Raw genomic sequence first — 17,101 nt, 5'->3', positions numbered from 1 at the left:
GCACTGCGACATGCAACATGCTGCGACTGCGACACGACAGTCGCAAAAAACCCATTCAAGATGGATTTTTCCGCGACTGTCGCAGCATGTCGCAGTGCGACACCTCAGACTACCATTATAAAAAATGTCGCGCAACACATGTTGCAGTGTAGTTGCGACTTATTGCCACACGTTGCTGTGTAGACCTAGCCTAAAGGAGAGAGACATGGCTGTATTCACCTAGTAATGTCCTGCGACTTTAAGAGCTAATTATGCTCCATATAAAAGGTGGGATAGCAGCTGCTGTTCAGGCTGTCCTCTGCTAACCTAACATGGCTACAGCTGAAGGAGTAAGTGGTGGAGTGAAGACATCTCCAGCGTTCGGTGCCTTGTCATGGGTTATCAGTAGCATTCTTTTGTACAAGTGTTTTACAGACGTTTTGAAGTTCCAGTATATAGAAAAGACTATGGAGTAACATGTCTGGAAAAACTCCAGACCTGCTGCACTCGATGATAATGCTATTGCCCCCTCCCCATTATATCTCCTGAATGTTGTATGTACATGCAGCTCGTGTATTCCTATGGACTGCAGATTACACAAAAGATAACTAGATGCTGCTGCTTGTCATTTTTTATTTTTTTGGGTGTCTTATGTCTGTTGTATTGACATGTTTGTCTGAAAAGTTGTCTGTATTGTATTTGTAAGGAATGAACTAGTTGAAATTGCATTCTGGTTCTGTTCTCCCCTACTCACAGGATAGGAGATAACTGTTGGATTGCTGGGGGTCCTACTGCTGGGACCCCTATTGATCATGAGAAAGGGGACCCTGTGGAAGTGAACAGAGTGGCTGATCGGGTATATGCGCTGCCACTACATTTATTTCTATGGGAGTTCCGGAGATAACAAAGCATTGTACCCGACTGTCAATACCTCCCATAGAAAAGAGTGGCGCGGCTGCATGCATTCCCAACCGGCCGCTCTGGCCAGCTAAGGGCTCATGCACACCACCTTTGTTTTGTGGTCTGCAAATTGTGGATCCACGAAACACTGCTACCAGCCTTGTGCATTCTGAGCAGTCAATTTTTATTTTTATTTTTTTGGGACCCCCCCCCCATTGAAGTGATTTGGTTCCGTATATGGTCAACAAAACGGAATGGGGGGGGGGGAATACGTTTCTGTGCACGAGCCCTAAATGTGTGTGAATAGGGGATAACAACATAACTGAAATACCCCTGTATAGTTTTGTAGCTCCAAGTCAGATCAAGATGTTTGTGTGGGTTATTACTATGGTACTGTGATGTAGACAAGCTGCAGATCATGGCAACTCTTACCTAATGCTGCATGTAATAACTGCTACCGCGTGTGAACATGCAGGGGGTTATTTTTCATGCTTGGTGATTAGACCAGTGTAGTGGATCAGCCGGTCACTATTCTGCATAGTATTTCCGAACTTGGCGATGCGTCTTTATATTCGTCAGGTCGCGGGTGGATCGTGTGCAATTGGGCTACTCACTGGTCGGCTCATGAATTGGTGCAGTGAAACAGTTGCATGCTAGATTTAAAGGGTTACAGCCATATACATATGTTTGTGAAAAGGTGCACGTCTACCCGCTGATGCCACTATTTTAACAAAAATTGTAGCACGGCCCGACACAAAGCAGACAAACAGAAATATGCTACCCCTGGAGGGAGTAAAAATTGGTATATTGCTGTGCCTAATTCATGCATAAAAAAGTGCACCTACATTCATAAGCCAAAAAAGCACCAGAATCGGTCTAAAACTGAAAATTGTTGAAAGAGGCACAAATGCACCCAAAACAGGTGCACTTTCATTAGTAAATGCACCTAAGAAATTAGACAATCTAAAATGGGAAAAATGAAACTAAAACAGGTGCAAAATACTATATAATAAGACCCTACAGTGTGTGTGGAAGATTGTATAGGTAAGCAGGGAGTGGTTCTGAAGGGGAAATACAAGCAGTGAATAGATAGAACAGGTCCGCGCTATTTGGGTTTCTCACAGTAGAGCTGCGTGCAGTCTGCAATATTTTACACCAGCAGCAAAAGTAATTTTAAGGGTATTTTGTGCAGAAAATCTGCCATGTAATACATTACCAGTCTCATGTAGTGTGTGGAAATGTTCTGTGCAGAAACTGGCCTGTGGTGCAGCATTTGAAATCCACAACATCAATTGTGCAGATCAGCAGTGTAGGTTTTACCCTTTGTAACACAGAGTGAGATCTGGGGCAAATATGCATCAAAATCCACGTTTAACACATCAGATTTGGTGCGGATACCACTCGAAAGTCTGCCTAAACTCCTCTGCCATGTGCATATACCCTATGGCCTCATGCACACGACCGTTCTGCTTTTTTTTTTTTTTTTTGCGGTTCCGTAAACCGCGGATCTGTAAAAAACGGAACCCGCCCGTGTGCCTTCCGCAATTTACGAAACGGGCGGCCCATTGTAGAAATGCCTATTCTTGTCCGCAAAACGGACAAGAATAGGACATGTTTTATTTTTTTGCGGGGCCACAAAACGGAGCAACGGATGCAGTCTGTCCACATCTTTTGCGGCTTCATTGAAGTGAGTGGGTCCGCACCCGATCCGCAAAAAATGCGGCTCGGATGCGGACCACAAAACGGTCGTGTGCATGAGGCCTAAAACTGGGATTGGCAACCTCTGGCACCCCAGCTGTGGTGAAACTAGGACTCCCGCCATGCACACTTGCTTGGCTGTGCTTGAAACTCCCATAGAAGTGAATGCAGCATGCATTGCTGGGAGTTGTAGTTTCACAACAGCTGGGATGCCGGAAGTTGCTGCAGACGGTGGGGGTCATTTAATAAAGACCAGCATAACTTGACATGCAGTATATCAACTTTTGTTGTCGATTTAACTCTTTGCAATGTACAGGGTAAAATCTGATGCATATCTGTAGCCAAATCTTCACTTTTCATTATTTATTTTTTGCTGCAAATATCGGACAGATCGGCAGTGGCCCTGCTATGTGTGGCCGCTATGTAACAGAGGATATACTGTGGATTTTGCAATTCTCATGCAGTGAAAAAAACTGCCGCAGACAGTGACTTGTGGTACAGATTTTAAATCGGCAGTGTCTGTGTAGGCAGCGGATTTTTATTGCACGTTTCACTCTTAACAATGAAATCTGAATCAACCCAGGAGCACTTGTGAAATCTGCACCATATTTATTTTATTTATATTTTTGCCATTTGCAGGAGAAACACTGCAGATTTTCTGCAGCATTTCTGTCAGATATAGACGCACAGTATATGGGTGTATTTCCTGCAGTGGATTTTGTTGCGATTCCTCAGTGGAAGTTCCACTGCGGATTTGTCACAAATTTTGCTGGAGATTTAAAATCTGTGGCAGCAAATCTGCATCATATCTGTCCCATGTGTGCATACCCTTAAGGCGGGGATCAGTAACCTTCGGTATTCCAGCGTGTGCATTTACGGTTTCATTGTAACAAGTCGAAGATCACAGGAATTTTTACAAAACTTCATGCATTCATTGTGATTTGAGTTTTTGGGCTGCAATGAAATGCATTCATTATGTACCTGCATGGCCATAGTACCAACCACCTCTAACAATCATGCTCGCTATGTGATCTTTTTCTTCTAGTTAACCATTAAGAATATACCCCGAAGAGATGAGAAGAAGAAAAAGAAAAAAGTGGCTGCTCTTGAACACGTGGAAATGCATCTTTTACAGAGCAGGTAATGAGAAACCAGAGTTTAGTTTAAGCTCGATTCTATGTGAGAGCTGGTAAAGTTGGTCCACAAGGTGGCGCCCTGTGATAGGTGGATTAAACACAGCCTAGCAATGTGGAAAGCTCTGGTTGGAAAGTGTACTCATGGAGCTTAGAAAAGGCCTCCAGTTAACCCTTAACTCATTTTAGTTAATAATAAGCATTAAGTTAGAAAATAAATTGCTATCCTCTGACTTGGGGTACTTTCACACTGGCGTTATTCTTTTCCGGCATAGCGTTCCGTCACAGGGGCTCAATACCGTAAAAGAACTGATCAGGTATATCCCCATGCATTCTGAATGGAGAGTAATCCGTTCTGAATGGAGAGTAATCCGTTCAGAATGTCTTCAGTTCAGTTGTTTTGACTGATCAGGCAAAAGAGAAAACCATAGCATGCTACGGTTTTATTTCCGGCGAGAAAAACTGAAGACTTGCCTGAATGTCGGATCCGGCATTCTTCCCCATAGGAATGTATTAGTGTCGGATCCGTCCTTCCGGCCTGTGCAGACCGGTAAAAATTTGAAAAAAGGTACAGGACGGATCCGTCTGTCCGCATGACAAGCGGAGAGACGGATCCGTTCTTGCAATGCATTTTTGAGACTGATCCGCATCTGGATCTGTCTCACAAATGCCTTCAGTCACAGCCAGATTGGCGGATGCGGTGGGCAGTTCCGACAACGGAACTGCCCGCTGGATCACACTGCCGCAAGTGTGAAAGTAGCCTTGGAGGATCCCCAGATTGGGACTCGTGTGAGCTAGAATGGATCCAGTCTGTCAGAGGAGGAAATCACATGTTGTAGTCATGATAATAAATGAGTGTTAGAGCATATTCACACATGGCCATCAGATGGAGTGTTTGGCCATGATTATGGCACTCAATCTGATTGCAATGTGAAAATGTGCTTGTACAGAAGCTAGATACAGTATATCAAAGGGATGACACTTTACTAGCAACCTTCCTGTCTGCACAGACACATAGCTGTGGTTCACCCAATTTTTCTTTTGTTAATCTGAGGCTCCGTTCCTGAGTTGTAGTTTTTCCTGATATACAAATTAGGTGTTTGGTGCAATGAGAACAATGGGGACGCCTTCATTGTACCAAACACCTAATTTGCACTTTGAAGAAGTATCCTATCTCGGGAACGGAGCATCAGATCAACGAAAGAAAAACAGCGTTTTAATCAGGTGAACCACAGCTATGTGTCTATACCAGGGATCAGCAACCTTCAATATACTATCTGTTGTGAAACCACAACTCCCAGCATGCACACTTGGCTGTTCTTCTAACTCCCATAGAAGTGAAAGGAGGATTCTGCGAGTTGTAGTCTCAGAACAGCAGGCGTGACGGAGGTTGCTGATCCCTGGTCTATATAAACAGTTGGATAGGAAGGTTACTGGTGACCAGGAAATCTTGTGATGGAAAATCGGGTACTATCGGCATTATCTTGCATTGAGCACATTAGGGGCAGGTTTACGAATACCATAGATGACATAAGCTTAGGCTGCCTAGACTTAGACTGGATGATCTTCTTGCAGAGATACATTTTCTCTAGCTCTGTACTAATCATTTTGGTGCTAAAGTCTCATCTTAAGCCACGCCCCTCACTACTGAGCCCTGCCCCTTTTCATGCAAGTCAAGAAATTGGAGAAACTGTAGTTGCACAAATTGGGACAATTTAGCACTATCTAGACCAATTCTAGGCACAGATACATTAGTAAATCTGTGCCTTCAAAGTTTCAACATGCCCCTCAATTTGCAGCCATTTTAAGGATGATGGCACTGCCCAAAGGGAACAGTAAGCTGGCTCCAAGGGGAGTGGCTTCAATTATCAAGAGAAGAGACTTAAAGTTGTAAGGGTGGGTTTACTCTTCATATTTTACTGCTTTTGCAGTACCCCAGCATAGCTTACTTTAAACATTGTTTAGTATTATTTAAATGTTGTTAAATATTCTGGTGTATTGTATAACCCAGTATAGTTTTGTATGGATAAGTTGGGGTTAACAATCCTGACTCTCCCTTTTATAGGAAGCTATGTGATGGACTTGGGTCTGCCCTTAGTTCAGTCAGTCTTTGTCTAGTGATAGCTGATGAAGTGAGAGAAGCTACATGTCCTCACTCCTTGGAGCTTTGCATCAAGTAGGCCATCTGTACTTTACAGTACTGCACAAAAGGGAGAACTAGAAGGTCCAGAATCTGCATGTCCGAGCACTGGAGTCAGTTGGAAAGGTATTCTCTGTTTAAAGGCTCATTCAGATGGCCGTATTTCTGGCTCTGCATCTGTTCTGCAATTTTGCTTAATGGGTGCGGACCTATTCCTGTCAATGGGGCCCCAAAAGATGCGGACAGCATTCGTAGTTCTGTTCCGCAGTCCTGCAAAAAAAAGTGTGTCCTATTCTTTGAGTACTTCTTGCACAACTTGATGTTCTCTAACAAGAAGCTTACCGGAAAAAACTCAACAGGTGTTTGATCCATGAATCGCCAAATAAATTTCCTGGTTCAATTAGAATTGGTATTAAAAAAGTCATCCTCATCATGCTGTTCACGTTGTCGCATCATGAGACTAAGACAACACCTAACAACTGATCAACAGTACCTCAGCATTGTGAGGCTTCAAGCAGGATGTTCTCAGATGCAAGTGGCCACTGAGCTTAAAGTGTCAGTGTCAGCAGGTTGCAACAGACTGGAAAAGTCAGAGAAAGGCATAGAAGTGGACGTCCTTCGGCCACATCAACTCTGACTGCTTCATTGTGACCAATGCCCTGCACAACTGGATGATGAATGCCGCACAACTCCAGGCACATTTAAGGGAGTTTAGAGGCACCCAAGTGTTACATTTGGTCTGCGTGCTAGATAAGCTGCAAGGGTACCTTACCACAGTACCAGGCACAGGCATCATCTTGCATGGACCAGGGAGCATCTAGACTGGATGTTGGACCAGTGGGCCTCAGTGCTGTTCACTGATGAAACTCTATTCACACGGAGTAGAAATTATGGCCGCCAACGATGTTGGAGACGCCTATGCATCCGCCATTGTCACCGGATGAGCCTTTGGTGGTGGTGTTAGTGTGGACAGGTGTGTAGTCAATACAGAACTGTTCTACACTTTGTGAATGGTACAGTGACAAGCCCATACTACTTGAATAACATAATTAATCCAGTCACTGTGCCTCTGCATGAACAACGCAGACCTAATTTCACCTTCATGGACAATAATGGACTAGCTCATTAAGGTTGCATCATTAGGGACCGGCTGCTGGAGGGGCCAGCACTTTCTCCAGACCTCACATTTAAAACGCATGAGAAAAGTTGATCATCGTATAGAGGCTCGTATCTCTGTACCCCAGAACCTCAATAACCTGAGGGCCACCCTTCAAGAGGAGCGAGATGCCATGCCTCAGCAGACGATAAGTCAACTTGTGAACAGCATGAGATGTTGTCGAGCTGTAATTGAAGCTCAAGGCCACATGACAAGTTATTGAGACATTGACTTTTTTGTGTGGGTATAACCAGCACTTTTATTTTATTTTTTAAATAAATTGAGATGAGGAAATCGCAATTGCATGAGTCTACTTAAATGCTCTAATTTCACTCTACAGTGATATTACGTTTTCCATAAATTTCACTCGAAAGCCAAATATTCCTACCTTTTTGTGAGTATTGTATGTGCAGTGACTCGTAAGAGCTGTATATGGGGTACAGCATTAATTTACCAGCCCTAGATCGAGTTGCTAGGTGTGAGTTGGCCCCCCTTTCTGATCTGGGAACAGTGGAGAGTCTGAGAGGTAGTTTATGTGAGGCGCTGTCTTCAATGCGTGGAATTGCAAGAAGAAGCAGCAGATTGGAACACAGCAGCCCCTGTAAGTCAAAGGCATTTAAAGTAAATGTGAGACAAGCCAGCCTCTGAGGGAGGGGAGCATTTAACTTTACAGAAGGTTGAGTGCCACTTAACAGCGCATTGACAAAAAGCCAGTGAAGGTAATGCATATATGTTGGTTGTGGACTGCACTGAATTTGTTTGGAGTGATGAGCTTAAGGTACCCTACTAAGGAGACAAACTGGCCATTTGTTAAACTACATCCCGCAGTTGGGCATTGTAGTGCCATACTGAGAGCAAGAATTGGAGATTTGCATCCATTTGTCCAAAATGAGAATATTGCACAGACTACCTGGGAAGAGACTTAGAGCCTTTTTGCAAATGTTTTTGTGTAACAGCTGCCCGGTGCTCCATTAAAGTACGGTTGACTTGTTCACACCCACAACCAGCCTAATCATTGTGCAACAACTTAACCTGCACCGCCTCTGCATTATACTGCTCAAGGGCCCCTGGCTTGCACCCCAACACCCACTGACGCTAATGGCACCCCCACCTACTACCAGGCAGGAAACCCCAGGCGAGGCTATGCCGCAAGAAAGCAAAATGTGAACCAGGTCTAATTCTCTCTAAAATAAATGTTTATATGCCCCAAATATATAACCCTCTGTACAGCATTAAGCAGTACTACTAAGCTTTGTGTTTAGTAACTGATGGTACGCCACTGGTAAAGTCTTGCTTTTATCCTGGAAATTAAGGCTTTCCTTTATTCTACTTTAAAGCCTTGGATACAAAGACACTTTTTTGCTCCTTCTATGAGATGGAATGAATCCGTGAAATGAACCCTCCTCCCACCAACTAAGGAGCCATTTACAGGTCACTGGAGAATGGATTTGACTACATTCAGTTGGTAGGATACAATAGAGCACGCCAAGAACTAATTAATGTAGTTTACATTAAAATATGATTTAAATTTAGTTGGCCAAAAGGACATGGTTCTGAAATTGGGATTTGGATCAAAAACATCTAGGCATTCTAAGAGCGTGCCAAGTGATGGTTAGGTATTCTCTTTAGCTCCTTTCAGTTTAAAGGGAAGTTGTCATGTTTACTATACTCCTGTTTTAACACGTGCTGCCTACTGCTGAAGTAGCATGTTGAATGTGACCGTTCCCTTTTAAAGGGTTGTGCAACAATATTAACTGATCCCCTTTCTACAGGATGGGGGATAAGTATCTGATAGTGGGGGCTGACCATTGGTACCCAATCAGTTATGAGAATGGGGGATGCTATGCAGAAGTATAAAGGGAACCGCAGGTCAGCCCATTAATTCTGTGGCCAAACACTGTACTTGGTTATGTCAGGTAGTCCTATAGAAAATGAATGGAGCAGTAATCTGTATGTTCGACCTGCTGCTCCATAATTTCTGGTGCACAGGGTGCCATTCGTGGGGTTCTCGGGGGTAGGACCCACACTGATCAGATGCTCCTGTGAATAGGGCATAAGTTAATATTGTGGCACTTGAGGACTTCTGCATAAGACCATACAGGGGCGGACTGTAATAAAATTGGCCCTGGAAAAAAAAAGTTGCCTTATTTTGGAGTCTGGTCCAAATTGACAAAAGACATCGCCAGCAATACCATATTGTGGCACATTATACGACCCCAGCAGAAAGAAATACCAATGTTGTGGAACAAAATAATACCCCAGCAGCCCAAAATACCTCCCTCAAAACAGCCCCTCTGTGGTGGCCATGGCTAGCTGCCATGTTCTGTCCTCCTACTCAAGTTGCCTCAGGATGGCAATACAGTTGAATTTAGGCGTCGGGACGGGAGCATCAGATCATTCTTTACCATGCTGGTGGCTGTGAGGAGGGCTCAGGTGGCCCCATGAGCATTGGTCCATCAGGAAGGTTCTCTGGAGGGTCTATGTCCAGTTTGCCCGAAATCAAATTAAGGATCTGTGTTTTACAGATCTGTAACATAACCATAGAAATCTGTGGGTCCATATTTTTATTTAAAAAAACTTCAATGCTGCTTCTGTGTATTAGCATTTAGTGAATTTGGAAAGTGTACTGCTTTAACTTTGTACTAAGTGGATAGTCCTGCACCGGTGCTATATCTCGGCTCCTACTCCCAGCTGTGGAATTCACTCTTTAAAAGGGTGGGAGCGTCACAAGTAAAACAAGCTGAGAAGAGAGTAAAAGTTGATTTGAAAGTACAGCTAGTCGGATATGACACTGCTTCGAGGTCTGAAATGCTATAGTATCCAAGTATGGCTGTTTCATGAAATGTCAGTTCATAATTTGATCAGTATTCACTATATTACTGATAATTGTATCACTTTTCTAGATGGGCCCTCTGGTTCTTCAAAAATGTGAAAAGCCAGCCATGGCAGTGTAACTTGCGCCTTGTTACAACATTCAACACAGTAGAAGACTTTTGGGCGTAAGTATATTAATTGCCTCAGGAATGTGGGAACTAACAAATGGATGTGTATTAGATTACTACATACAGTGCTCCCTGAGAACAAATATTTTGGGCAACAAAATTTGGACAAAGTGCACCCCTAAGTGGGTGGAACCCCAGTTAACCCCCCCCCCCCCCACCCACCCACCTTGCGTTTTATACTGTGCAGATGTGCCTCTAAGAACCTGTTTAATGCTGTTCGTGTGGTGGTACACCATGTAATTTTTGGACCCCATGAACCAGTTAGTCCATGTCGGTCAGCAGGGCCCATTACTAACAGTCCTACACAGATGTGTCAATTGTAGATGTGGTAGAGGAGAGCATGTCATGTCAGATGGACTTAGTGAGAAAAGGAGGCCTAAATCCGGCTGCAGAAGAACAAGTTGGTGGACTGAGAGCCTATTATCGGTGCCTTAGAACCAGAGAGAATCGGTAAGCAGTGTACTAGCATTGGGAGCTGTGGATCCAGAGACAGGCACGGTAAGGTCTCAGAGGTGTCGCTGAGAGAAGTCTGACATGTCCAGACATAGAAATCTATCAGCTCAGGTCCAGAACAGAGGGTAATGCGTATTAGCCCAAAGGAAGGCCTATGGAGAATCATCCAGACAGTGGAACAGATTTACTAATCTGTCAAATTACACACTGTCTAAAACTCCACCACATTTTTCAGTGGCAGATGCCTTATGATAGATCGGGTGCACCTTTTGACTTTCCAGTCTTTATACCACGCAATGGCTGGCTTACTTTGAGAGAGAATTTTGTTATAGTATTGCCACAAATTGTGTTGGGCTACTTTCACACTCGCGCTTGGTGCGGATCTGTCATGGATCTGCACAAACGCTTCCATTCAGATAATACAACCGCATGCGTCTGAGAACAGATCAGTTTGTATTATCTGTAACATAGCCAAAACAGAACTGTCTTGAACACCATTGAAAGTCAATGGGGGACTGATCTGTTTTCTATTGTCGTTGAAAAGGGATCCGTTCCCATTGACTGTCAGGACGGATCCTTTTGCCTCTGCATCATCAGGCGGACACAGGCTGCAAGCAGCGTTTTGGTGTCCACCTCCAAAGCAGAATGAAGATGGAATGGAGGCAAACTGATGCATTCTGAGCGGATCCTTTCCATTCAGAATGCATTAGGGCAAAACTGATCCATTTTAGACCGCTTTGTGAGAGCCCTGAACGGATCTCACAAACAAAGCCAAAACGCCAGTGTGAAAGTAGACTTGAGCCGCTCCACTTTCCAATACGTCCACCTCCCATTGGCAGATGAAACAGTGGATTCTTTTTGGATTGCTTGGGTCATAAATGTTTAAAATGGCATGTGACAAACACCCAGTATATGCTACAACCATCATCTTGAAAGCTGTGAAGGGATTAGTGTTACCTAGTGTTCTCATGTTGGTTTTAATTGCGGAAACATGCGTTTTCTGTGCAGTTACTGAGCTGTTGGTGTGTGACTGTTTCTTGAAGGGACTATCCCAGTCCTAAGGACTTGAACTCCAACTGTTTAGGCCACCTGGTGGCCAGGGACCAATCTTTGATGGCATACACCTTTCTACATGCAGCTATGGGTGATCAGGAAGTAATTCCATGAAAGGTAGCTGCTTAGTTGGGAACTTAGCCTAACGTATGGCACAAATAAAAATTCATCATATTAAGTCTGTTCAGAGGAAACAGACTATCATTGTGTAGAGGTTGTAAAGTATTTAAGCATTAAAATTAGATTTTATAAAAAAAATCCTCTGTCTAGTAGATTACTATTAGATTAGCACTGCTTGTAATGGCGGTAATTTCTGCTAATCTACAAGGGAACTGTTGATAACAAATATTTCCTACAATAATAAAGTGGTCTGGGGGTCTGGACATTCTCTCATTTTTGTTTTCTATGGATAGTAGCAGTTCTGCAGAGCCAAGAGTCGTGGCTTTTGACTACTGCTAGTAGTTGGGAAAGGGTCCCATTTGTGCCCCTTACCATACCCTAATGTTAAAGGGAAAGCTGTTTAAGCGGACTATTCAAAAATCTGCTATTTGTGTGCCTGCTCAATGATTGCTTGGGCATTTTGTACTTAAAGAGGACCTTTCACTACAATTAAAAATCTAAACTAAGCATACAGACATGTAGAGTGGTGCCCAGGGATCTCCCTGCACTTACTATTATCCCTGGGCGCCGCTCTGTTCTCCCGGTAAAGGCTCCGGTATCTTCATATGTTCGGCTCAACTGGGTGGAGTCTGCCGGCGTCTCCTTCTCCCAGGCTGTAGCGCTGGCCAATCGCAGAGCTCAGCTCATAGCCTGAGAGAAAAAAAAACCTCTCAGGCTATGAGCTGAGCGCTGCGATTGGCCAGCGCTACAGCCTGGGAGAAGGAGACGCTGGCAGGCTCCACCCAGTTGAGCCGAACATATGAAGATACCGGAGCCTATACCGGGAGAACGGAGCGGCGCCCGGGGATAATAGTAAGTGCAGGGAGATCCCTGGGCGCCGCTCTTCATGTCTGTATGCTTAGTTTAGTTTTTTAATTGTAGTGAAAGGTCCTCTTTAAATGGGGTACTATAATAGTCTTACAATTTATGAAGTGTTCTCGCAAAGATTTATATAATGTGTAAAGAGCAAAGACCCTTTTTCACGGGCTAATCACTTGTCCATACATGTGTACAGGTTTAGCATCTCATTCAGTACATTTTAAATGGAGCAATGCTCGACCTGTATGTGGATGACTGAATGTTATCCCCTATTTTCACTAGTGGATGTGCTGCCAACAAACATTTTATTTATTTTACGCTGGCAATCAATAACTTGCCTATTTCTCACTTGATCGCTGGCCATCTTTACATGGGACGATGACTGGGAAGGAACCATTAGCCTTTCCCTGCAGTTAAAGGGGTTGTCACAATGAGAGCAAATATATGAAAGGGACGTAAAAAAAGGTTTTATTAAATGCGTAAGATGAAAAAATGTAAAGAGGTGATTGACCTAAATATAGTAGTGTTGGGCCGAATAACTGTCCAGTAATGCTCAATAGGGTGCACAGAGATGTGGTCAGTCCCCACTCAGTAGTTGTATGGGGGAACCACTGAACGCCCTATAATTAAGACCCAGATATTTAAATATACGAATCCCACCGCCGGTGATTGGATATAAAAATCCAATGAGCAGGATAATTGCCACTGCACCAATTATGAGCTGGAGGGATTAGTACTAAAAAAAAAATATCCCCACTGGGATTGGCAGGTAGTCTCAGATGTAAAAAAAGAGAAACCCCGTGGGGTAACATTCGCAGCATACCAAACTGTCCAGTACCCATCAGCCACTGGGCAGTTGAAGTCAGCAAGGGGAATGGCTGTGCACTTTACTGCCCCTCATAAACTGACACTCGTACGGTGCACAACAGTAAGAGGTAATTGCTGGTCTGGCTATTGTACCACCAGCATGCTGGTAGCTGGTGGTAGAATAGCCAGACCAGCAATTACCTCTTACTGTTGTGCACCGTATGAGGGGCGGTAAAGTGCACAGCCGCCCCCCCCCCCCTTGCTGACTGGGTACTGGACAGTTTGGTATGCTGCGAATGTTACCCCACTGGGTCTCTTTGTGAGACCTTACATCTCTGAGACTATCTGCCAATCCCAGTGGGGATATAATTCTTTTTAGAACTAATCCCACCAGCTCATAATTAGTGCAGTGGCAATTATCCTGCTCATTGGATATAAAAATCCAATCACCAGTAGCGGTGGGATTCGTATATTTATTTAAATATCTGGGTCTTTATTAATTATAGGGTGTTCAGTGGTTCCCCCATAAAACTGAGTGGGGACTCTGACCACATATATTTAGGTCACTCACCGCTTTTACATTTTTTCATCTTGCACATTTAAAATGTGTTAATATTTTTGCTTATTTTAACATCCCTTTCATATATTTGCTCTCATTGTACCAATGTCTTGGGATGTATACCTTTACAACCTTTTTCTAAAGGGTTGTCACATGAAAACTATTCTGCAGTTTTCAAACCAGCACCTGTATTTGAATACTTTTGCAATTGCATGTAATTAAAAACTTAGCCAGTGTGGAAGGGTATATTCGCAGAGACAGACAATGCTGGGCTCATACACACAACCAGATCAGTTTTTGAGGTCTGCAAGTTGCAGGTCTGCAAAACATGGATACTGGCATTGTTACACATTTTGCAAAATGCCCACAGCCCTATATAGAAATGCTTATTCTTGCATAGCCACTGAGTTATTCGATTAACCCCTTAGTGACCACCCATACGTGTTTTTACGGCGGTCACTAAGGGGCCTTAGGCTGGGCCGCCGTAAAAACGGCGGCCCAGTTTAAGCGCCGCGCGGCTCCCCCGTGCAGCGGGGAGCGTGGACCTGGCTCTCACAGCCCGGAACGGCAGGAGTGCCGATCCGGGCTGTTTAACCCTTTACATGCCGGGCGCAATGGTGCCCACTGCATGTAAAGTGGTGACAGAGGGAGCGGACTCCCTCTGTCTCCCATCAGCACCCCGAAAATGCGATCGCGGGGTGCTGATGTGCTGGGAAGCTTACCTTGCTTCCGATGAGGGCCCGAGCCTGTCTTCAGTTACTTCCAGCAGGCTGTGCCTCTCTGGCGCAGCCTACTGGTCAATGTTCGAATAGCATTGCTATTGAAATGCAATGCATTATAGAGATAATGCATTACATTTTAAAAGCAATCAAAATACTGTATATTATAGTCCCCTTGTGGGACTATTAAGTAGTAAAAAAAATTAGAAAAAAAATACACATTTATTAAATAAAAAAAATTCCATAAAATAAAAAAATATGCCTTTTTTTCCATTGAAAATACGCTTTTCAATGAAAAAAATTGCAAAAAGAAAATATCCCCCATATGTTTGGTATTGCCGCGTCCGTAACGACCGGGACTACATAAATATTACATAAATTATCCCCTATGAACGCCGTAAAAAATAAAAAATAAAAAGACAGAATTTCGAATTTATTCTTAGTTTCCACCGAAAAAAAACGTAATAAGCGATCAAAAAGCGGCATTTACTCCAAAATCGTACCCATGAAAAATACAAGTTGTCTTTCAAAAATCAAGCCCTCACACAATTCCATATAAAAAAAATAAAAAAAAGTTATGGGTCTTGTGAAGTGGCAATGCAAAATAATTTTTGGGGTTAATAAAAGGTGTTTTATTGCAAAAAAAGTTGTAAAATGTAAACAAAATTATAAGTATTTAGTATCACTGTAATCGTACTGACCCAGAGAATAAAGATATTATGTTATTTGTACTGGAAAATGAACGCCAAAAAATGTATAATGTAAAAACGCAGTGGCAGTATTGCTATTTTTCCCCATCTCCCTCCCAGAAAGAGTTAATAAAAGTTAATCAGAAAGTTATGTGTACCCCAAAATGGCGCCATTAAAAACTACAACTTGTCCCGTAAAAAACAATCCCTCATAAAGCTATATAGATGAAAAAATAAAAAAGTTATAGCTCTTGGAACGAGACCATAAAAAAAGGAAGAAAAACGCTCGGTCATAAAGGCCCAAACAGGCTTGGTCACTAAGGGGTTAAAATAGATCTGTATAGCGCCACCTGCTGTTTGTTTTGTTTTTCTTTCCCCTTATTTCTTTGACCTGCTCCCTGAGAAGGCTGCACATGCTCAGTTTCATCCTTCAACTTCCTCCTGAGCTGTGATAGGGAGAGCATGATTAATATATGCTGAATGGCACTACCGTCAAAATAACTTTGGTCCAATTAGGGGTGCTGCGTGCAGGGGCTGTTGGGCCACTAAATTGAGAAAAACTATTCCACGGCACACACGTAGTTTGCACGATATATGTATTTTAATAGCCAACACCAACTTTTACAGTAATTCGTCACTTGAATTCAGGGCCAACGTTTCGGTCCACCCGGGACCTTGGTCACTGCCTACAGCAATACAAACAAGTACATAATTTAAGCTAAGTGTTGACTCCACAGTATATAATAGAAAATAAAAGAATGAAAAACGGACAGTAATGTCTAATAGCAGATATAGTAAATAATAACAACCATGACAGAAGGAGTCAGTCCTTATCATAGGGAGAGCATGGACACGTCCCCTTGAGCTGCCATCTTAATATAAATCTAGCAGAGCAATGATTGGGGAGATCTCTGGATCCATGTGAGGTACAGGGCTGGTTCTAACTTGGTTAGAGACTGTCATGTACTATATGATGTCTGATTTTTCATTTTTTTTACATTTAGTCATGGGATAACCCCTTAAGTTATCGATAAACCGTTAACCAGAGTAACTTGGGTTCAAAAAATGTACGTACGTGACTTGCATCCTGGGATTCCTCTGAATAAATGTATTAACCATTGTGGTTTCCTTCTCAGACTGTATACACATATTCAGCTTGCAAGCAAGTTGTCATCTGGCTGTGACTACTCCATCTTTAAGGTGAGACCACACTTAAGGTATTGCTTTGTTTTCAAAGTACTTTCCATGCTTAACACTTTCAGTACTGGGCCACTTTTCACCTTAAATCCCAGGCCAATTTTTGCAAATCTGATGTGTCCCTTTTATGTATGTGGTAATAACTTTGGAACACTTTTTTTACTGATCCAATCCATTCTGAGATTGTTTTTTCGTGACACATTGTACTTCATGACAGAGGTAAAGTTGAGTCTATATATTTCATCTTATTTATTTAAAAAAATCAAAAAACTTCAAAAAATTCACAATTTTCTAAATTTTGGATTTCTCTACTTTTTAGACAGATGGTAATAACCAAAATTTCCAAAACCATTTTTTTTTAAGCACCAATTCAGTTATAAAGTGATTTTGAGGGGCTTAGGTAATGGAAACCACCAATAAATGACCCCATTTTAGAACTACACCCCTCAAATTATTCAAAACTGATGTTACAAACTTTAACCCTTGAGGTAGATTTTTATTTTTTAAAAATTTTGTTAATCAATTTTTTTATTTTTCTTGAAACACAGCAAGGGTAGACGGCAAAATAAACCTCAATCTATATTACTCTGATTCTGCAGTTTACATAAATACCCCATATGTGGCAGTAAACTGCTCTA

At 42.8% G+C, this 17,101-nt stretch overlaps 1 protein-coding gene across 1 annotated transcript in view; it reads left to right on the top strand.

The window, feature by feature from the left end:
* The first annotated feature begins 311 nt into the window (after positions 1–311).
* Positions 312–17,101, top strand: part of EIF4E1B (eukaryotic translation initiation factor 4E family member 1B) — a 32,086-nt gene continuing 15,296 nt past the window's right edge. The window contains exons 1-4 of the mRNA XM_040411093.1: positions 312–329; positions 3,623–3,717; positions 9,910–10,005; positions 16,403–16,466. Of these exons, the coding sequence (XP_040267027.1) occupies positions 312–329; positions 3,623–3,717; positions 9,910–10,005; positions 16,403–16,466 (273 nt within the window). The remainder of the gene's footprint in view (positions 330–3,622; positions 3,718–9,909; positions 10,006–16,402; positions 16,467–17,101) is intronic.

Source organism: Bufo bufo, chromosome 1, assembly GCF_905171765.1.
Source record: "Bufo bufo chromosome 1, aBufBuf1.1, whole genome shotgun sequence".
NCBI lineage: Eukaryota > Metazoa > Chordata > Amphibia > Anura > Bufonidae > Bufo > Bufo bufo.
This window is presented reverse-complemented; position numbering and strand designations above follow the sequence as displayed.